Source organism: Benincasa hispida, chromosome 10, assembly GCF_009727055.1.
Source record: "Benincasa hispida cultivar B227 chromosome 10, ASM972705v1, whole genome shotgun sequence".
Lineage (NCBI taxonomy): Eukaryota > Viridiplantae > Streptophyta > Magnoliopsida > Cucurbitales > Cucurbitaceae > Benincasa > Benincasa hispida.
Genome location: NC_052358.1, coordinates 35,148,086 through 35,171,993, shown reverse-complemented (window position 1 = coordinate 35,171,993; position 23,908 = coordinate 35,148,086). Strand labels below are relative to the sequence as shown.

Here is a 23,908-nt window from a genome sequence, read left to right as displayed (position 1 = left end):
TTTTGAACTTTAGAAATTGTCAAATAAGCCCTAACTTTCAATTTTGTATCTAACAACTCCTTGAACTTTCAATTTAAATTTATATTCAATAGGTTCTTAACTTATTCGCATTTTTTAACCTTCACATACCTATTAAACGCAATATTGAAAGTTTAATCTATTAAACACAAAATTCAACTTTATATATGTTTGTGTCGAAAACTCACAATTAGGCCTCTTGCACTCCTCCGATCCCTCCTCTAATCCAAACACATCTTTGGAGCCAAATTAAATGAAAGTACTTGCATCAATGTGGTATGTCGTCCGGTACACTCCAATATCTTAGTACATAGAGAATGAATTTAGAGTTTTCTCAGTTATAGTTTCTTACTTTCCTACCCTTTGGGTTGTCAAAATGGGGTTATTTATTAGGCCCTTCTTCTGAAACCTACTTGGGATTATGAGTAATATCGATGATATCAGGATGGGGTGTGGCCCTAAAGGTTTTAAAGCATCAATGTCAGGCTCAACTCGGTTATTCTTCTTTGGTATAATTTCTCGAACTCAGCTAGTCGACCTAGAACCCAAATGTCTAATTTTTTTTCCTTTTGAAATGTATGGTCTCTTATGTAGCCTTCTGATTTTCCTTGAGTTTGGGCCCATCTATAGATTATAGGCGTTGCTTGTGGCGAATATATAATAGATATGTAACATGAAAGTTTAATGGGTAAACTTGACAATAAACCTAGTATGTTTTGTGTGTTTGTGTTTGATGTAGAAGATTGTGTTCATATTTTGGACAAATGGACCATGGTGGTTCCTAGATATTTTAAGAAGTCCTTAAGCACATAAGGTTATAATTTTTTCCACATGTCTCGTGAGTAACATGGACACGCAAAACCAAATAATCAAAGAAAGAAATATAGTAAGGAATCATATGGTCCATTGGTTTTTCTTATGATATATTTCAAAATTAAAGTGAAGGCCAGCAAATGTCAGTACCATAACATGTTAGCGTTACCACCAAAAGCTTTTATTTAATTTTGATTTACTTTTTTAATATATAATAATATATAAATATTCCGATTCAACCCTTCGTTGTATGTCTCATCCACACATGTGGCTTTTCATTTCAACACTAAATCAATTTGTGGACAACGACTTCCCTTCCAATCCAACATACATTATTATTATTATTATTATTGTTATTATTTATCTTTCCCAATTTCCAATTTTACCCCTCATTTCAATCTTCTTGTTTTTCTGTGGGGTCCCTAGCTTTTTAGAGCTTTCATTCTAAACCACTCACCCTCTTTTCCCTTTCTTCTCTCTTTACGCCATTATTCACTTCTTCTCAATTCAATTTCCTCCACATTTCGTTTTGTTTTATTTACCTTTTAACCCTTTTTCTTTTTCAATTACCCCTTTTGTGAAAGCAAATATGTTGCTTGATCTATGGAAATAAATGGTGGTGATTACATGGGTTTGTCAGATAGTGGCAAATATGTCATTATGCTGTAAATCCAGGACAAAGTTGGTCCTCCATCAATTTCATTTAAATTTTAAAACTACATTTTGTGGCTGCTGCCTATATATATATATACACTACCTCTAAGCCTTATGGAGACATGCCACATTTACATTTAGACTTTGTTTTGTGAAGGAAAAGAAAAATGTGTAGAGGTGTGGGAGAGGGAAACCACGGTCACGGTCACGGTGGTTGCCGGCAATCTCCAGTGGCTGAGAAGGGCGGTGATTCGGAGTCGGGTGCGGTGATGTGCGAGCTCTGCAACTCGAAAGCTTCATTGTATTGCCAAGCAGATGATGCATATTTATGTAGGAAATGTGACAAATGGGTTCATGGTGCAAATTTCTTAGCCCTCAGACATATTAGGTGCATTCTGTGTAATGTTTGCCAAGACCTTACACAAAAATATCTCATGGGAACTTCAACTGAGGTTCTTCTTCCTACCATCATCACTTGCACCAAAGCTAATGACTGTATCAATGGCAATAATCTTAACACATGTTGTTCAGTAATGCTCAAAAGGCCTTTTCTCTTTTTATGAATTCTTAAAGATGTTTTCATCATCTGTCTTCCAATCTTTCTTTCTTTCTTTCTTGCTCTCTTTCATCTTGAAAGAAACAGAGTGAAAATTCTTGTTTATTTGTTTGTTTGTTGATACCCCAAGTTACTGATTTATCTAAATTTCATTGTTAAATTAGATTAGAGAAGAAAGATTTTAGAAACAGAGACGAAAAACAAAATCGCTATCAAAGACTAAGGGTGTCAATGTTTGGAGGAAAACTTTCTCTGGCTGTTGTTTTCTGAGCAAAAGATGCAAAAACTAGAAGCTGAAAAAAGGAGATTGGAGTTTATATTATTATGCTCAAAATTGTTTTTATTATACTCTCAGAGGCTATAAACTCTGCCAAAAATATGACCAAAACAGATTCCGTGGGAGTGAAAGAATATCTTATTTATGCACAAATGGAGAAAAAAAAAAAAAAAATGTTGCAGCTCTGCTAATAACCGATGAATTGCGTGGGTGAAAAGGCAAAGAGGCTAAAAATGATGTACTAATAACGTCCCTTGAAGGTCTTTATCACTTGTTTCCTCCTAACTTGAAAATCTTTCACCATTGCTGCAGTGGAAAATGAAGAGACCAAACAGGACACTGTTAAACAAACGAGGAAGCAATTAATTTATTTAAGAATGCTATTGTTGAGCAAATTTGATAAGAAAAGTAATGAAAATGCTAACCACTTCAGGAAAATTTCGAACCACTCTTGTATGGACAATTATTGCTGACACTATCTGCCGATTATGAAGCTTGTACTAGCGGCTATGGCTACATCTTATCTACAACCTGTGAGGTATGAAATCATTATAATGGCGGAATCACATGTATTGAAATATGCTATCATGTAGCAACAAGATGAATAAGATGCAAGACCCCTTCTCTTCTGTGTCTGTATTAAGAAAGAGTATTTGCATTGCCATAAAAAGAATATGACCACCGAAACAAGTAGAAACATAGAAATATGAAAAATAAGTAGTTGATTGACGAGAAGAGAGAGGTTTTATTCTTAATGTACCAAAAGGAAGAGATTTTCTTACATATAGATTATAGAAATATTTAGATATGAGGCAGAGGACCTAAGACCACGTTTGAATGCTATCTTTGAACTTATCATATGATATCAAAATTTAGATGGGTAGAAGACATTTGGATTTTTCATTGAATTATAAACCAGAGAGATCCAAATGCCAGGGCATAAATTTCATGATGTGGAGCAAAGCAAAGTATACCTTGCTCAATATGGCATTTGTCTAGAAATCAAGAACTGAAATTCTTCATCTTGGCTCAAAAGTTTCTTGTCACAAGAGGATCGTAGTCATAGGCTTCGCCTGCTTTCACAAATCGACCTTTAACCCTTTTCCTAGTATCAGCTCTGGCTTTGCGAGATGCGTATCTTATTTGCTTTCCAAATCTGAACAATACAAAGGAAGTGCAAAGATCATCAGTGGAATGCTTGTATAGCTGTCTCTCTTCTCAAGATTGGCCATATTAGTTTCCAATTTTCAACAATAAAATGCCAGATAATGACACTGCAAAACCAGAATCTTTTTATCTAAAGCCAAAGGTCATGAAGATGAATGAAGTTATTATACCTTACTAAACATGTTACCTAAAAAGATGAATGTAAATGATGGCAAATTAGGGGAGAATGGTTTATTCTAGCAAAAAATAGATACCTACGTTCTTGTTTTCTTCTTTTCATTGTATCTCATCTTAGCCTTGTCCCTATTCCGATCCTTTGCTTGTGGACCAATAGTTTCCATACTAGGATCCCATGAAGCTTCTGTCAAAAATGCCGGCGATAATCCACAGTCTTGATAATCGGCAGCACTGCCTTCGCCAGTGACATTTGACAGTGAAAGTGACATACTTGAATGAACCTGACCAGTAGGAAATCCAACGTTGATATTTCCATTGCAACTAGGATTCATAAGCATGCAATTTGAATTGCCATTTTGAATCATATTCATGGAAAGACCATCTTCAGACGATTGAAATCCCATAAAATCTTGTTGTCCAGATGATGTATCCTAAATTAAAATTAAAAATGAAAAAGCTAGTGAAATGCATCAAATCTTGAATACTTTGCACACAACCCATATACGTTTTTAATCCCAATGATGCAATGAAACTATAGTATGAGTCTATGATGCGTCTAACAACATGTTTGAGAGTAATTTTGAAATTTGTTAAAATCACTATTATCATGTTCAAAATCACCGCTTTTAATCACGCAAAATATATTTGATGTTTAATTTTACACTTATGTAATTATCATAATATCAAATGATCCATCTCAAACATGCTCTTTAAAAAAAAAAAAAAAAAGAAAAAAAAAACGCTTTTATATCATAAAAAATACCTCAATGGCATTGTCAACAGGGCCACCATCAGATTCAGTAACCGAAAAGAGATTCTTCTCCAATAAAAGACAGTCCAATTCTCCATCCTCAAACTGACATTTCATTGTACCTGGACATCCAAACAACTCTTCTCCATTCTCCAAATTAAGTGAAACGTCTCCAAGATTCAAAGCCTCACATATATCATTATTTTCATGGGTGGTAATATCTTTAAAATCGAAACAACCCTACAAAAAGACATGATCAAGACATGAGATTCATAACCAATTAATCATAATCGGATCCACAACAAAAGGAAAAAAAGGGAAAACAAAACAAAGAAAGAAACGATACCTTAGGAAGATTGGAGACATCGGAAGAGAAAGGGAAGTGATGAAAAGAAGGATTAGGAGAAAAAGCGGAAGCAGGAGGAGGGGCGGCGGAGGCGGGGATCCAAGGGTGGAGATGGGTTAAAGAGATGGAATGGGGAGTGGAGGTGGTGGTGGTGGAAGAGGAGGTAGGGCAAATGGGGGTGGAAGAGGAATCGAGAACGGAAGACCAAATACGGGAGAAATCAGGCATGGAAGGACAACCGGAATAAGAGTGAAGAAGCTGACAGGGATGGCCGAGGGAGGAACAAGCATTAGCGTTGTTCCAGTCGCAGCCCTGACAGAGGGAAAGTTTATCATCCATACAACGAACAATGGCGGGCTGAGCGTTGCACTTATCGCAAAGTAATGACCGAAGATGGCGTCGTGATAACGAATTAGCGGAGTGGACGCGGCCATCGCACTGCAAACACAGTCGGGCTGAATCTGATTTACAGTAAACAACCGCTCTCACCACTCCACAGAACTCGCACAGAGGTTCCATAATTACCTCTCCTTCCGTTTCAATTCCCACCTCCCCCCACCCCCTTCCCGAAAAAAAAAAATAATAATAATTTTTATTTATTTTTTTATTTTCCATTTTTATTTATTTATTATTATTTTTTCTTAATTATTATACCCTTATAACCAGGCCTTCGAATTTAACCTCGTGGCGCGAATTCGGCTTTTTTGTTGTAGTCCTCCAACAGAAAACGTGCTAAACCCTTCGCCATTCAAAGTAACAAAAAAAATACAGTCAAAATTTACTTTCGTTTTTCTTTTCTTTTCTTTTTTTTTTTAAAAAAAAGAAAATTATACTATACCAACTTATTGCTTTATTTAATATTTTACCCTCGTTTATGATTCTATGATGCTGACGTGGCGCACATTATTCGCTGTCTATTCCACAAATATCTCTTCGTTGATATTTCTGGTATAACTACTGTTTACTTAGGGAGGTTTTTTTAAATAATAATAATAATAATAAATTATGGAATAAAATAATTTGTTTTGTCTTAGATTTTGGGTGTAATTTTTAATTAGTCCTTTTTTTAATGTTATACATTTAGGCACGATTTGATAACACTTTTGTTTTTTATTTTTATTTTTTTAAAATTAAGTCTATGGATACTAACTTCTCTATTCAAATTTCTTCTTTATTATCTACGTTCCATGTAAAAAAAAAATAGCTTTCTAAAAGTTGTGTTTATTTTAAATAGTTAAGAAAAATGTAAATGGTAAGAAATATAGATGATATAAACTTAATTTTAAAAAACAAAAACAAAAAACAAAATAATTACCAAATAGAACCTTAGTTTTTTAAGTTTTAACTTGGATTTCAATTTACTATCAATATTTCAAAATGTCATAATTTAACACCTGATGTTTGACTTTTGCTTCAATTTGGTTCCTAGATTTCGAGTGTTCACTTTTGACCTCAAGTTTCACTACAATTAATTAAGTTCCATTTTTTTATCACTTTTAAAATTAAATTTAAAATGTCACTTCATTATTATTTTTAATTAATTAAAATTATACTTCATAATTATTTTAAATTAATTAGGAGATATTGACGTCAATGATTGAAAATGTGTATTTAATAAAAAAAATTGAAATTAAAAATGTAAAATCTTGAAACCTAGGAACCAAATTGAATTAAAATCTAAGGAACCAAATTGAAATAAAACCCAACTCTCAATGATATAATTGTAACATTTTAAAACTTATGAACTAAATTGAAACCAAACTCAAAATTTAAGGACTAAATGTGTAGCGATTTTGAAACTTAAGGATCAAATAGAAGCTAGATTTAAAACTTAGTGATCAAAAAAGTATTTTTCTCAAATATATACATATACATATATATATGCTTACTAATAATTTAAAAGAAAAAATTTTCACAAATAAAAAATATGTCAAACTATTTATAGAAATAGCAAAAAAAAAAAACACTGATTGACACTGACGGACTTCAATCCACCTCTATCAATGATAGACTCGTATCAGTTTCTATCACTGATAAAATCAATGATAGACTTCTATCATTCTATTACTAATAGACACTAATAGACTTCTATGAGTTTCTATCCCAGATAGTATAAATGATAAATTTCGATCAGTTTTTATCACAAATAGTATAAATGATAGATTTCTATCAACTTCTATCATGACTCTAATAGATAGACTTCTATTAGTCTCTATCAAGGATAGACTTCTATTAATTTTTATCACTAACTAATAGACTTCTATCAGCGACTATCTCATATAAACATTAATAACAATATCTATCATAATTATAATTAAATTTTACTATTTATGTGAATATTTTTCTTTATTTTTTTACTTTTGAAAATCTCTTATTTATAATCTATTTAAACTATTTCGAATTTGAATAAAAATGTACCATGAGGCAAGATACTTAGACCTACGATTACCTGAACTATACACTCAAATGATAAATAACTTTATTTATTGAGTAGAAAATAACATATGAATCTATGCTTTCCAAAAAAAATAATAATAACCTATGTATACAAGGATGCTACACGCATGCAATGAGGGACAAAACAAAATAATTCTGTTTTTCTTTTTTTTTTTTTCTCAATATGCATATGGATGACAATAGGATGGGCCAGGATGCCATTTCCCATCTCTCCCCGCTTTCCATTTCATTTCCCATCCCGTGAAATTCTCCATAGGGATTGGGGTGGGGATTCCCGTAGGGAATTTTTCCCAATTACTTTTTTTTTATTATAAAAAGCTAATTAATTTAAATTGAGCAAATTTTAATTAAGTAATTAACTTTATCACTAAATTGTTTATTATAGTTTGTTTTATATGACAATTTGAATTTAAAGGTAAATTACTCAAATTTTGGCTTAAAAAAGCTAATTATTTTTTAGTAGAAAGAAATAAATATAAATCAAATTATTCACATATATAATCTAAATTTAAACATATTCATTATGTTTCCCGTAAATAACTAAATTTGAAATTTAAATATAATATTTATATAATAATAATAATAACATAAAATTAGATAACTATACTGAATAAATATATAAAAGTATGGGGCGGGGGCGGGGATGGGAAATGCATTCCCACTACACATCCCCGTCCCCGTTTAGCTCACGGGAAATTTTTTTCCCACTCCTCCCCCATTCCCCGTCTAATCGGGGAATCCCCGCCCCATTCAGAGCGAGGCCCGTCCCCGTCGGAAAATTGGACATCTCTAGCTGGGACGGGACAGGGATGCACTCCCCATCCTATTCTCGTGGAGATTTTTTTATCTCGTCCCCACCCCATCCCCATTTTGGGTGTCGGGATGGAGTCAGGGTCAAAGAATCTACATAGAAAGTCCTCGCTTTTTATTTTATTATTTTATTATTTTTATTATTTAAATTAACTTAAATTAATATTTATATTTTAAATTTAATATTTATATTGAATTTATAAATTTTATATAGGAAATTAGTATTGTTGTTATATATAGTTGTTTAAATTAAACATTACAGGTTTTTTTTAATTATAAATTTAATAAAATTAAATTTATTATATTAGATTTTAAAATTAAAAAAGAAAAGAAACTGAAACAGTGTGTTTCAGTAATTTTTTTTTTTTATATTATTATTATTATTATTATTTTTAATTAATTAAATTAGGAGACGGGGATCGGGTTCGGGGTCGGGGAGGGCGGGGATCCCTCCTCGTCCCCAACCGAGACCCGATTTAAATTCTCGATTTCCGCAAAGAATTTTACCCTCCCTAATGAGTGGACTAATAGAATCTATTTCGAGATTAATGATACAAATTTTATGTCAATTGAACTATGTATTTTAATATAATTTTTCTCTTAAAAAATGCATAACTTTTTTATTCTATTTGATGTTTAAATAAGTTGGTCTTCACACTTTTTTTGTATTTGTTTCAAACAAGACTTTAAACTCTAAAAAGTTATTAGTAGATTCCAAAAAGTGTTAGTATAGAGCAAATATCAATTTATATGCCTAAACTTTGGTGATGGTATCAATTTAAACCCTAAATTAAAATTGTATCAATTTAAACCTTAAAGTTTTGGGTTATATCAATTTAAACTCTGAAATTTGGGATTTGTATCAATTTAAACATAAAACTAATAATTATATCAATTTAAGTCTAAACTTTCATAAGGGTATTAATTTAAACATTAAACTTTCGTAAATATATCAATTTAAATCCTCAACATTCATAAGTAATCCAAATGAAATATAATAGAGGGTTTAAGTTGATATAAATGAAATATAACAGAGGATTTAAGTTGATACAATTACGAAGGTTTAGGGTTTAAATTGCTATACTCATAAAAGTTTAGAGTTTAAATTAATACAATTATTAGTTTGAGCTTTAAATTGATACAATTCTCAAAGTTTAGGGTTTAAATTGATACAATTATTAGTCTAGGATTTAAATTGATACAACAGATATAAATTGATATTTATTAATAAATATATAAACATGTGATTTTGTTTTTAAACTTTTAAAAGCGTGTCCAATAGATTTTTAATATTTTCTATCTTTTTAAAATTTAACAACTATTTCAACCTTTTGTAACTTTATGATACTATTTAAATGACTATAGACTGACCAAACATTTCAGTTGTTACAAAATTTTACTTCTTACAATAAAATTAGCAACATATATTTTGTTTATTTAAATAAAAGTCGATATCATCGTGTAGTTATATTCAGTATAAACTTGCGAATACATATCATCACAAATAGTAAATGAAATATGAAATTTCAAAATAAATTTAAATTTGAATTAAATAATAGTTCCTTTAAAATTAGCCATAAATTAAAAAAAATATTAATGAAAAGAGGTTTTTTTCCAAATAAAAATGTTTGAGTTTAAGAGAGTAAATAAAGTATTTAAAATTTTAGGAAAAAAAAATGAAATTATTTCAAATGGTAAAACTATTGAAAATATTTATAAAATATAGCAAAATTTCATAACTATCAATGATAGACGTTGATAGACAATGATAGACTTCTATCAGTGATATTGATAGACACGATAGAAGTCTATCCATGTCTATCAACTTCTATAATTGATAGTTCTAAAATTTTGTTATATCTTGTAAATATTTTAGTTTATTTTTCTATATTTAAAAATAAAAAAAATGTAGATAGAATTTCAAAATAGTATTAACATTAAACCATTTTCTTAAAAAAAAAAATAATGATGGTTTTTTAAGATTGTGATCATTCAAAGAAACCAACAAGAAAATGCAAAAATGCAGTTTATGAATTATCATTAAAAAAAATTCAGATCACACGATTGAAATGCAAAGAGATAAAAAACATATAGAACAAAATAGAATGACTTTTAAAAAATTTACATTAATCACTAGATGAGATATCCAAATTCTAGCCAAGAAAGCTAGAACTCATTAATGGCAGTAACTAAATCAGTTGTCGAAGAAGAACAAAGATGAATAAAATTATAAGGGTAAAGGAATGGACGAACTTTTGCTTTGGAAAATTTTTGGCCGCTTTGGAAAACTTTTGGTTATTTATTTAATTTTGGCTTTCACTATTAGCCTCGTCGACTTACATGTGACTAATTTTAGAAGAGATAATGACATTGAGTTTTAGACTTCAATAGAGATAATGACGTGGAGGCTAATGGTTATGAATGGACCACAAACTGACTTACACATCAGCAACATATATGTAATTTTTAGTGAAGCAAACATTAATTTTTAGTGAAGACGAGTTTGGGATCTGATCTCAAAATCATGTGTTGTGTATATGTTAAACTTTTGTTTATCTTTTTGATTTTGTGGTGGCTTTAGAATATATGATGTGACATTTCATTTCTTCTTTCTATTAAGAAATATTTTCGACTTAAATTAAGGTATTTCAATTTATAACAACATTTTTTTGCTTTAAATATAGAATAAATTTTATATTTAAAAAAAAAATCATATATATTATTAACCAAATTATGTACTTGATATTATACCTATTTAACTCATTAAAATTTAATTCTCATCTTTTATAGTACAAAGATATGTTGTTGACATATAAAAATGGAGAAATCCGATCTGGTTGTTCACGTGGCACACACATGTTGATGACCATTCTAACAATGGTATCATATAGCACTACACATTTTTGATAATCAAGTTAGTAGTAACATGTGTTGTCGAACTAGGCTAGGCTAGGCTAGACATCTATAATTTTGCCATTTTATGGATGTTTTATATTTATGTCAAATATGTTCATCAACTTTAAAAATTGTCTAATAAAGTTTTCAATTTGATATTTAATTAACATATATCGGATAGGTAAATAATCCACATACATAAATTAAAATTTTGAAGAATTATTAGATACAAAATTGATAGATTTATTAGACAATTAAAATTGAAGACATTATTAAATATTTATTAGAATCTAGTGATTTGACTTTGTTTAAGGACTACATTATGATTTACTTTAAAAATTCACTTTATGTTGAATTTCATAACAATTTAAAACTTTTACTAAAAAGATTTAGGAATAAGTTTAAGAATAATGTATTTTTTAAAAGTAGATTAAAATAGGATACATAGGAAAGAAATTACAAAAGTAAGGTGGAAGAAAAAAGTATTTACAAAAATAGGGTAGCAAAATCGTGAATCTGGTACACGATTTTTTGTTAAACCTCCATGTCAACATATGATCATGCTACCGAACTCGTGGACGGTCCACGAGTTCCATATTTTTATTACTTTTCGATTTAAGTGCATAAAAAGTAGAACAAATCTATTTGAATTTCACAATGAAACAAATCTATGTGAAAAAAATCTACGTAAAACAAATCTATGTGAAAAAAATCTACGTAAAACAAATCTATGTAAAAAAAAAATAGATAGCCTTAATTCATGCTAGAAATTTGATACAATTTTAAAATACTAAAAAAATAAAAAAGCAGACAAGAATTGGAAAAATGTGAAAAAAAAATAATAGATTTTGCTGGTTAGAAATTTGATTCGATTTTTATTTTACCGTAGGCTTTTAAAAATTTGAATTTCATTATCTGAAAATGCAAAAAAAAACACTAAAAAAATAAAAGAAAAAGAAAGAAGTTGGGAAATGTGGAAAAAAAATTAGAATTAATTCGTGGCTAGAAATTCGATTCAATTTTAAAATGTGAAAAAAAAAAAAAAAAGATTTTGCCTAAATTCGTGGCTAGAATTTTGATTCAATTTTTATTTTACCATAGGCTTTTAAAAATTTGAATTTCACAGTAAACGATTCTCCAAAAATGAAAAAAAAAACACTAAAAAATAAAAGAAGAAGGCATAAGTTGGGAAATGTGGAAAAAAAACTTAGAATTAATTTGTGGCTTTATTTGATTCAATTTTAAAATGTGAAAAAAAATAGATTTTGTCTTAATTCATGGCTAGAAATTTGATTCAATTTTTATTTTACCATAGGCCTTTAAAAATTTGAATTTTGCAATAAAAGATTCTCCGAAAAAAAATTAAAAAATAAAAGAAGAAGACAGAAATTAGGGGAAAATTGAAAAAAAAAATAGTTTTAATTCGTGGTTAGAAATTTGATTCAATTTTTATTTTACGGCCTTTGAAATTTGAATTTCATAGTAAAAGATTTTTTGAAGATGCAAAAATGCTAAAAAAAAAAAAAAAAATAGAAAATAGAAATTTGGGGAAAATGTGGAAAAAAATATTTAGCCTTAGTGGCTATAGCCTTAAATCGTGGACGGGTACACGATTTAGGTGCTGACTCAAAACTCGTGGACCCCGTCCACGATCTCAGAAATTATTTAGCCTTAGTGGCTATAGCCTTAACCCTTGTTCGAAATAACGGATAGGTCAAATCCCTGTTTTACCCCCAAAATCACTCTTGTTCCTTAAGCCCCCCATTGATCCCCTAATGAACAATTGTTTTGTGATCCAATCACAAAACCGAGTTCCTCTTATGTCAAATGAGAGGGCGGGATCCCTTGTTCAAACCCCAGAATCAGCACTTAAGAGAACAACCTCTCTACTATCCCTAAAACGGGTAGGAGTGAATTCCCTCTTACACCCTATGTCCCCAGCTATCTATCCAGTCTTACCCCTGAAATGGCAGTCTTATTGAGTTGGCACTATTGAGCCAATCCTCACCTATGCAAATCTAAGAGCAATCCCGAATAAACAGGAGTTCATAATTCGCTCAGGATTAAGGTCAAGTTACTTAGGTCATTGCTTTGAAATAGTCAGTCTTATTCAATAAACAGTGTTATAAAGTAAGAGTGACTCATTTCGTGGTCCAATCTTATACAAACTCTTTTGCACAAGGACACCCCCACTTCTCATGTCCAACATGAACGAATTAGGATCACTTCGTTTGTAGCACTTTACAACTCCTTGTAACAACTATAGAGCAGACCACATCTAATTGTGTTACTAGAATAAGGTACCCAACCTTATCCATGTACTATAGATCATTTTGACTATTTACTCGAACTTGATTCACCTTTATGTCTCCACATAAAGTTCAAGTACTCATCCAATAGTCAAGGGACTTTTAGGTTTATTGGATTTTTATTCAAGCAATAGATTTATTCAATAACACTTTTATTGAATTTTCAGAATAAGTTTCATTGTTTATATACCACAAGTTTTAAGATATAAAACCCAACAAACTCCTACTTGGACTAAAACTCAAGTGGTAACTAATAACATGCAAAAATGAATGTCATCTTAGGCCTTTTATTTAAAATTATGAGAACTGTTAAGCATAATGTGCGGCAATTATGTTAGGAATTCATGAGAAAATGAGTTTGCAGCGTTTAACATTGAGAATCTTGGCTAACCCATTATTATGAGTTATTATGTGTTGAATACGCAAGAAGTGGATGCAAACGCGGAAGTCGGACTACCACATAGACGACCGCATGTGGAGAAACTCTCCATCGCAAAGGCGAACGTATTCGATCAACGCATGGGTGTTGCGGTAATCAGTCGTATGCATCCATCGCATAAGAGTTGCGGACGTCAAGCGATTGTAGTCATCATGTAGAAGTTGCAGTATTAAGCGAATGCGGTCACTACATGATTGCGGCTACACGATAACGCCTAATAGAGGGATCAATGCAAAGTTGGTGGAATGAACGCATCAGTGCAGATCTCGAGGAAATCAAAAGATGATGTTGACATTTCATCTACCATGCCATTAGCAACAGAGATTCAGAAAAGGACTAATGCGCTACGAATGTCAGAATCAGAGCAGTCCATTAATACTGTCGGTGATCCAAGCTCTATATAAAGAAGCCGATGAGCATAATTTCAACTCATCCAGGGTTTTCCCTACGATCCAGACTAATGCGTGAGAAGAAAGCTTGAGAGTTATTCATCTTCTTCCTCCATTCCGAGTAACGATCGAAGCCTTCGACTGGAGTTACATCTCGAGAGAATCAGCTCCACCGTCCATCCATGGCACCACCGACAGCCTTGACGCACATCCCTGGAAGCAAGTCAGCTGGTCATTTCAATTTCTCTTCTTTTCTTATATTGTATTGTATTACATTTTGTCATTAAGGAATTAATACATTATGTGTTCAATGCATTTCTTTGTTTCCGTCGATTCCATCTCCATCTTTCTTTACTTAGCTTCCATAACTTCATTGCATCACTTAGTGAGATTACTAGAGTATCACATACTTAATCATGTGGACAAGAGATATGAAACATGTAGCAAACCACTGGAAGGTGTGCGTTGTGTGAGTGTATGAGAAAACCTTATTTAGTGTGAAGCTAACGCATCGCTTGTTTATGAGTAAAGTCAGCAACAACTAACTGCCCGGAAGGGTAAGTGGTTGGACGCATTAAGCAATGTTATTGTTCACTAGAGATAGAAATAATCATGCGTCAGCCAAGTTTATGTGGTTATCTTGTTTTATGTATGCATCCATCGCACCTTTAGAGCTACTCGGGAGAGAGTCTAAAGAAAGAACCTAAGACTTGAGAGAGCTAGTTTAGAATCGATGCTCAAAAGGGCTAGATTAGGTTTGCATAAGCAAGAATAGAGACTTAGGAATAAGCTCTGTTTGTTATTACACAGCGTATGCACCCTACAGATAGGATATTGCATGCGTCAAGAAGTAGGATACGGTAGTATGCGGATATCACGCTCATGCGACGAGAGCACGTGAGCGGGTTATAGAGGTTTAGGCAGGCATAGGCTTCCTGACACTATCGCATATATATCGTATACTGATAACAGGCAGAAATGCACGTTATCATAGCGCTAAGTTCTTAAACAATGTTGGATTGCATTGATGAAATATGTTAAATTGCGTCTATTAAGCATAAATTCTATAATATTGCGGTCGCATGCATTCAGCGCATTAGAATAGTTGATCTTTGTATTTTTGTGCAGAATATACATTAACGCAATGCAAGATTGCGATCATAGAAAATCATCGGTCGAGCGCAACTTCACCGCAAGGCTTTGCATTGATCGTGCTCGCAAACATTCGCTCGAAAAGGATCGCCGCAACTTGGTCAGTGCAACATGGTGGGCGCATCCGTGTGAAAGGATAATTAAGAGTGATGGGATAGAAAGCTGATGATAGTCGAATCCAAATTAAGTTGACAGCCGATAACGGTCATAAAGTACATTCAACTTTATCGGTGACAATTATGCGATGCATCTGTCAGGAATTAAAGCTGTCCCATCTGTACAACCAGGAGAGAGAAGCTGCCTTTCACCATGGATGCTCTATAAATACCAAGTGCATTCTTCAGAAAATGGGTTCACCATTTTTTCAATCTTTTGTTCCACAAGTCGCACGTATTATTCTTAGTTTTCTTTCATTTTACGGCGGACACTAGGGAAGAAGTTGTGCCGGTAGATCATTTCGGTAAGCTTGGGAGAGCGCCGGAAGCTCCAAGGATAGAGAGAGAGCCGACACCTGCAGAAGCAAGAACATCTTTAGATCAAAATAGAGATTTTAGTGTACAAAGCCTTGGTTAGCAAGGAATTGCTACCAGGCTCTCTACCTTTTACTTTCCATAGTCATTTTGTACTCAACTCATTTATAAGAATGAAATTTCTTCCTTTATATCCGTTCACTCTCTGTTATTCATGCATGAGTAGCTAAATTAGTTGAATGGGTTGAGAAGCATTTAGCTAGCACAACTAGGGAATCTTCATTCTTTGTGATTTTCTTGTTTATGTATGCTTCATTCGTCCATGAGATACTCGAGAGAGTAGTCTAAGGACAGGATCTAGACTTAGGAAAGTCAGGTTAGAATCTAGACTCGGAAGAGCCAAATTAGAACATATAAATGAGAGATAAGCGCTTAGGAATGAGCTATCAACACATCGCATGCATCCTAGAGATAGGATATGATTGTATGCGGTCACCTTGCTTTCATGCATTTTGCATCATCGCATAGGACAAGAGTAGAGACTTAGGGATGAGCTTTATGGACATTTTGCTTTCAACACATGCGTCTTAGATTTAGGAGCATCGCTTTTACATTGGAAAATGACTTGTTGTGCATGGTGGTAATATGATCGCATAATCTGACGCATTCCAAATAACGTTAGCTAAAGATCTTCTCAATCCGTTCATCGCATATTCACTGCATCTATCAATGCAACTGTCTTTTCTCAAATCTGCCACCTCTATTTATTTCTTTTTCATCAACGCAAACAACAAACCCAATACTTATTTATTTACTTGGTTACCACAAAGTTTTCATAAAAATTACCAATGCAATCTATTTTCACAAGTCCCTGTGTTTGACCCTGGACTTACCAGGAAACTCAGAGGGATTTACACTTGAATTTCGCTGAGGAAACTTGAGTGCACAATGAAAATCCATCAACGCATATCATTCATATTTCCACTTCATAAAATACAGCATCACATACGTCCTAGAATTAGGCTCAAGTGTGTGTAGCATGATCATATAGCTTGCGTTGACTAAGGTTGCCCTTGCGGTCACTTTTAAGGGTTGCAATAAAGACATCTCCACATTTTATCTATTTTTCCATCCATTTATTTCCTGTCAATAGTTGTCGTGTCTCTACCTCTCATTCATATTCTCATTGCGTTGTCTGTTAGTTAGGAGTAAGAGTAGTGTTAGCTTAGCAATCCCTCCATCATTCTTTTATTCAATCGTCGCATGCACATGACCGCATACAGCCAGCTACAAGTCCTTGAGTTCAACCTCGGATCACCAGAGAAACTTGCGTTCGCGTTATACTTGGTGTAAGTGCAAGAAAACTTATGATAGGAACACATGGTCATCGCATACATTTGTTAATGCATAGTCATTCCAACGCATGACCATCGACTCATGATAATCAATGCATACACTAAGAACATGCACCGCACATTGCATCCGCGGAAGTTTACTTGTCGAGTAATTGACATCTAATTTTTCCATCATCAGTAACTTATACATCTTATATATAAGACTGAGTTCCTGAGTTTTATAGAGAAATATAATAAACTAGAACATCTCATACTCATCTATTACCATTCGGTATCTCTATACCCAATATTTCTCCCACTTGCCCTAGGTTATCTGGTATTCCTAGTCCTACTAGGTAATTCTCAAACACTTTAGCCGAGAGAATTACTGTAAACATAGTTAGGTATACAATAGGCTTTTGATAAAACTATAAGGGGATTACATCTTAATCTCAATAATGGCCAGGAAGCACACTTTCCTCCCACTACATTGAGGTACTCTCAACTTTTTGAGCAAGATGCATCTGACACGTCTCAACAACTCTTTGTTAACAGTCAGATCTAGAAATCTTTAAACTTTCTATACTTTGATCTAGCCATTTAGATATCTGAATATCTACAAATGGCTTTTAACAATTTGATTCTTAACAGAGGTTGCTAGAACAAACATAATTTTTTTTTTTAAAAAAAATGAACATTTCATTCATCACAAAAATATATACAATTTGTTCTATACAAGTTTTAAAAGTTAAAAACAAGTAGCAACTTCTCCCACTGGATGAGTTGAGAAAATGGTCCTAGGGACAAGTTAGCCTAGCTACCTTTCTCTACTCTCTTCTCGACAAGATATTGAGGGCAATGTCTCTTCTAGTGCCCTTCATCGCTACCATGGAAACATTTTCCTTTATCTGCAACATTATCTTTGTCTTTCTTTCCAGTAGGCTTCTTCTTCCTTTTCCCTTTGCCTTTTTTCACAAGAATACTCTTACTCTTCGAAGAGGAAGCAACTTCAAGCTTGAAGGATATTCCTCACTTCTCGACAATAGTAACATTTTCTTCTGACACCAGACCCTTTGTTTTTAACATTGTCTGGTAAGTCTGTAGCTCATTCAGTAGAGTAGTCAAATTTTATTCATAAATGCACTCAGAATTACAAAAAACTCTTCAGAAGATATTCTAGAATAAAACCAACTTGACTTCCCTTATCTATGATAGTACTGTTTACTTCTGCCATATCCATCATGTCTAGGACATGTTCACAAACATTGGTCTCCATTTTGATACAACTGTTGTAAACGTGCTTAATGGCATCTCTCGTAGAGATTCCATAATCTCTTTGGCAATACTCATATCCTCATGCTTCTTTTTTCAACACATCAAATAAGCTGGCGAGGATATAAGCACAGGCTATATCATTAGTCTGACCCATCTTCATATACATCCCGAACATTTCAGTTTGTTTTTAGAGCTAGGAATAGGAGGACAATCCTCAGTTAGGACAAACTGCAAATCGTCTATCACAAGTATCGTGTTTAAATTTGATTTCTAATTCACATAATTATCCCCAATAAATTTATCTGACGCCAACACTTGTATTAATGAACTTGTCATTCTGCAATTTTATATCCAATCAAGCTTTAGCAATTTTAATAATTTACCCAAGATTATTCTTTTGCAACGATACTACATCAAGACATTCTTGACTAAATACTACCTCCAGAATAACTCATATTCTAATAGTCATTTAGTTACCGCTTTTGGTTAGACATTATTAATACTTAATAATTCTGTAAGTGTAGACCTGCCATTTTTAGATCTTATAAAATGGTATGCGTATCGCTCCAAAATGGAAAACAATACCCAAGACGGTACTATAAATCCCAATTCATTTTACTGAAGCTTGGGTTGTTTCGGATCCTATGTTACAACCCTTCGTAGGGATAGCCATCGTTAAACGACTAGCAAAGGGTTCTTAAAGCTAACCAGCAGAAGCAACATAGGAATCTCACGATTCAGATTAATGGAGGAGACCGCAAGATATGTTGGCACATTTCCTTCACCCACTTACTATGAACTATTTCCTCCGTTCACCTTGATATTGACTCATACATCCGCTTTCCAAAGGGAGGTCACTTCTAGGGTGCACGAAGCGTCATATGAATCTCATGGTGTGAACTATGTGGAGCGTGGCAGTTGAAATCGTACACTGAATTTCTGTTCGGACAACTTCCCCTTATTCACCCGAAACTAAATTTAACCTAAAAATACTCTCCGAATGGAGGTCACTTCCAAGGTGACATGAAGTACTACTTAAATCCAGATTGTGAACTCTTAGGGACGTAAGAGCTAAGGATAACATACCGAGTAGGTTATTAATCTCTTGCTGAAGTTTTTTAATAACTCTATCATATAGAAGTTATTCACTACCACTGAAGTGTTCTAATGTTTGGGTAACTACATACTTAGGTTCTTTCCAGCTAATTAAAAATAACCCTAAGTCTCTTATAAATGGACTTAAACCTACGATGTCTAAGTGATAAATGCTTTTATTACCTCACATCACTCATGAATACTAAAACTGGTTACCAATGCTCAATTATTCGGGCATAATCCCCAGGTAGGAGGTGTTTCGTAGACCGTCAATTTAAATACCCCCAACCTTCGATAGGATTATATACCGATTGAGTTTGTAACCCTAGTTTTACAAGTTTAACGACTTATTTAACTAATTAAAACAAGTAGTTAACCTACGTGAGTATGCAACTATTCTTCGTTATGGATTTTAAATGTCTAATCCAATTTTATAACAGTTTATAAAACTTTAGACATGCTAAACATCCACAATATACAGGCATTCAATATCTAATATAACACTTATATTAAATACAAGAAACCCTAACATGCATACTATATATTATAACAAATTATAACATATTTTCAATGCATGTTGCATGCTTCCTATGGTGGGATTTTAAATCTAAATGGCATACTATATACACATACAAGATTTATTTAATTATAACATACATCCAATGCATAAATAATTAAATACAGACTGATATGGTTTTAGTTTTGGCAAAAACAAGCAAGCAAAAGCCTAACTATTACAAAAATAGCTTCAACACCGCTTGAACTGCTCCAAAACTGCTTGAACCGAACCCGGACCATCTGAACCAAACCAGCAGAGACTGAACCAGACCAACCATAAACCATTTGAAGCTGAACCGAACCAGATCTCAAGAGAACCTGTCGAACCGGCTTCTCTTGCTCTCGCCCAAAATCTCGCTAAATCTGATCGTTTAGCATTGACGACTATCGTCATGCGTTTGGCTTGATCGTTTAGCAACCAACGCCTATCATTTAACAAAGCTACACAATCGTGTAGTACTTTCCTTCTATTGTATAGTGTCATCGTTGAGCGCCGGAGGACGCTACACGAATGCTTAGTGTTAAACACTATCGCATAACTCCACCGTTTAGCACGAGCAATTTACTACACGATCATTTAGCTCCTATCATTTAGCACTGCGTCTTGATCGTTTAACACGCGCCCGAGGTAAGCGATCGCCTAGTGCTATCGCATAGCTCTCGACGCATCGCCCAGCTGCCGCTCAAAGGTAAACGATCCGCTTAATGCTATCGCTTAGCATTTCAACGCATCGCCTAGTTGCCGCACTTAAGTAAATGATCGCTTAATGCTATCACTTAGCATTTCAACGCATCGTTTAGATACCGCATGGAGGTCAACGATCGCATAGTGTTATCGCATAGCAACTCAACACATTGTTTAGCTCTCGATCAAAGGTAAACAATCGTGTAAATGATCGCTCAGCGCCATCGCATAGCTCTTCGCCACATCGCTTAGCTTCCACCCGAAGCTACACAATCGTGCAGTGCCATCGTATAGCAATACAACCATCGCTTAGCTCTCGAGGTAGACGGTCGTCTAGCGCACAACACCTAAACGATTAACATCTGAAGCTACACGATCGTTTAGATTTTTCTTCATATCGTCTAACGCATGAAGCTAAACGATCACTTAGCTACTGGAGCTCAACGATGATTGAACAGAGGCTGATCGTCTGGAATCTGCAAGTCGGCCCTTTCTCTTATTTCTTCGAATTATAGCTTAATTTTAACTCTAATGACTCCAAATAAATTATAGACTCTCGGGAAGACATTAAAGCTCATCAAGCAAGAGTCAATTACAAATTTAAATGAGAAATTAAAGAGAAATAACGGCCAAAACTTAGAAAACCATATCATTACAGCAGTTTCATATTTTCATATAAAACACCCATCAAACCAAAATTAATCTGAATTGAATGCTTATAAGATGCTCTGATACCAATTGTTGGATTGACACCATCATGCAGTGAAAGAGTTTAGGATTCATAAACACTCTAATTGGGTTAATTTTGGCATAAAAGAAACATGCTAAAACACAGTTTAGTGGGTTTCATGAACGTACCTTGGCCGAACCATTGAAATCTCCATTTTTCAGCTGCAAAATCCTCCAAATCCTTGTGTAGACCACTATAAGATCTTCCCTACTATTCTTTTGGTGCTCTAGATTGAGTTGTGAGACTTAAAATAAGCTGGAATCAAAGGGAATATGGAGAAAGCTCACTGAACCAGCCCATTGAAGAACACCTTCTTCATTAGAATTTTTCACCAAAAATTCAATCGGTTCATCACTCAATTCTTCACTCCAATCTCTTCAATATATTGCAAACTATCATGCAAAGAGATGTGCTGCATGGGATGCAGCTCATGCTTGGAGTAAATCAAGGAAGAGGTGGTGGGTTCTTAGTGAGTAAGTTGAAGATGAACTTGAAAAACCCATTTTTCAAGTTTGTGTAATTTTTCAATTTTCAAAAATCCAAAATTGATTTTAAAATCATATTTTATTTCTAAAATAAAAAATTTATAATTTTAAAAATTAATTTCATAAATTAATTTTCTAATAAAATTAATAAATAATTATTTAAACAATTTAAATAATTTCTAATTAATTTAATATCCAATATTAAATTAATTTTTACACAAATTCATCTTCATATATTAAATCCTATTTAATATATTTTCTTCAATTTCATTTGATTCTAATTTGAACATTTCAAATAAACTTATCACGCTACTCTAGAGCTAATCCATTTCCGAGCTAGTAGAGTGACATCATGGACCTACAGATCATGGACTCCAACGATCCTCGATTAATTGGTTAAACTCAATTAGACCGGTCTAATCCCCATTCGTTAACTAATGGGTCACTCCATTAAAGCCCATAGTTGAACTCTCATCACTGTAGATGTCCACTCGATATAATCATGATTAGTAAGTTGACCCTTCACAAGTTGTTCAAAATAACGGTTGGGTCAAATCCCTATTTTACCCCAAAATCACCTCTTGTTTCTTAAGCCCCCACTGATCCCCTAATGAACAATTATTTGTGATCCAATAAAAAAACCGAGTCCCTCTCATGCCAAATGAGAGGGCGGGATCCCTGTTCAGCCCTAGAATCAGTACTTAAGGGAACAACCTCTCTACTATCCTTAAAATGGGTAGGAGTGAATTCCCTCTTGCACCCTATGTCTCTAACTATCTATCCAGTCTTACCCCTAAAATGGCAGTCTTATTGAACCGACGCTGTTGAGCTAACCCTCACTCATGCAAATTTAAGGGCAATCCCAAATAAATAGGAGTTCATAGTTAGCTCAGGATTAAGGTCAAGTTACCTAGGTCATCGCTTTGAAATAGTCAGTCTTATTTAGGAAACAACGTTATAAAGTAAGAGTGACTCATTTCGTAGTCCGATCTTGTACAAACTCTTTTGCACAAGGACACCCCCAATCCTTATGTCCAATATGAACGAATTAGGATCACTTCGTTTGTAGCACTTTACAACTCCTTGCAACAACTACAGAGCAGGCCGCATCCAATAGTGTTACCAAAATAAGGTACCCAACCTTATCCATGTACTATAGATCATTTTAACTATTTACTCGAACCTGATCAACCTTTATGTCTTTACATAAAATTCATGTACTCATACAATAGTCAAGGGACTTTTAGGTTTATTGGATTTCTATTCCAGCAATAGATTTATTCAATAACACCTTTATTGAATTTTCAGAATAAGTTCCATTGTTTACATACCACGAGTTTTAGGACATAAAACCCAACATTATCAATAAATATTAAAATGACATTATTTTTTAAAAAAATTCAAGAGTTTAGGTAAACTTAGCCACATGTACTAAGATAATAATAAAGTATTTAAAATAAAATATTTCGGCTTTTTTTTTTTTATAAATAGATATATTTGTGGTTAACTAAAAGACTAAAAATAAGATATTTAAGGTTTAAAAATAAAAAAACAAAAGAAGTAAGTATGAAAATTTCAAAATAGTATTATTATACCATTTAAAAAGTGCAACACATACCACTAAGGTATTATATATAATATTCCTTATGGTTTAAGTACCTAAGGAGAGTTCAGGTGCTAGTTAGTAGGGTTGAATCCTAAAATTGACCCAATTTAATCGAAAATTTTGTTTTTAGAAAACGTCGATTCAATTTGATTTGGTTTAGTTTAAAATTAGAAGGATTATTTTCCACGTAATTTATATACAATATTTTAATTTATAACAACACTTTTTAAATTATAATTTTAAAATTGAATATAACCTTTTTTTAAAAAAAAAAAATCACATATATTATTAACCAAATTATTGAGGTCTATTCTAACAATGGTATGACACTCCCTTAACACATTTTGATAATCAAATAAGTAATTAACAGGTGGTGTCGAGCTAGACCAAGCTAAGCGTCTTCTAATTTTTGCCAATTTTATAGATGTTTTATATTTGTGTTGAATCAACCCCTTCACTC

The 23,908-nt window shown here is 33.1% G+C and overlaps 1 protein-coding gene across 4 annotated transcripts; it reads right to left on the bottom strand.

Moving 5' to 3' along the window:
* Positions 1-1,571: 1,571 nt before the first annotated feature.
* LOC120087867 (putative zinc finger protein CONSTANS-LIKE 11) lies at positions 1,572-5,334 on the bottom strand. 4 transcript variants are annotated; one of them, XM_039044832.1, is made up of 6 exons: positions 4,760-5,327; positions 4,426-4,653; positions 3,744-4,093; positions 3,293-3,474; positions 2,744-2,849; positions 1,572-2,657 (listed from the first exon to the last, which is right to left on the bottom strand). In XM_039044832.1, the coding sequence occupies exons 1-4, from the start codon at positions 5,276-5,278 to the stop codon at positions 3,348-3,350; spliced, it is 1,224 nt and encodes a 407-aa protein (XP_038900760.1). In that variant the 5' UTR covers positions 5,279-5,327; the 3' UTR covers positions 1,572-2,657; positions 2,744-2,849; positions 3,293-3,347. The 4 variants fall into 4 exon arrangements, with proteins under 4 accessions (XP_038900760.1, XP_038900761.1, XP_038900763.1 ...); XM_039044833.1 differs by having other exon boundaries at positions 1,572-2,624; XM_039044835.1 differs by having other exon boundaries at positions 1,573-2,657; positions 3,744-3,943; positions 4,760-5,324.
* Between the last annotated feature and the right edge of the window lie 18,574 nt (positions 5,335-23,908).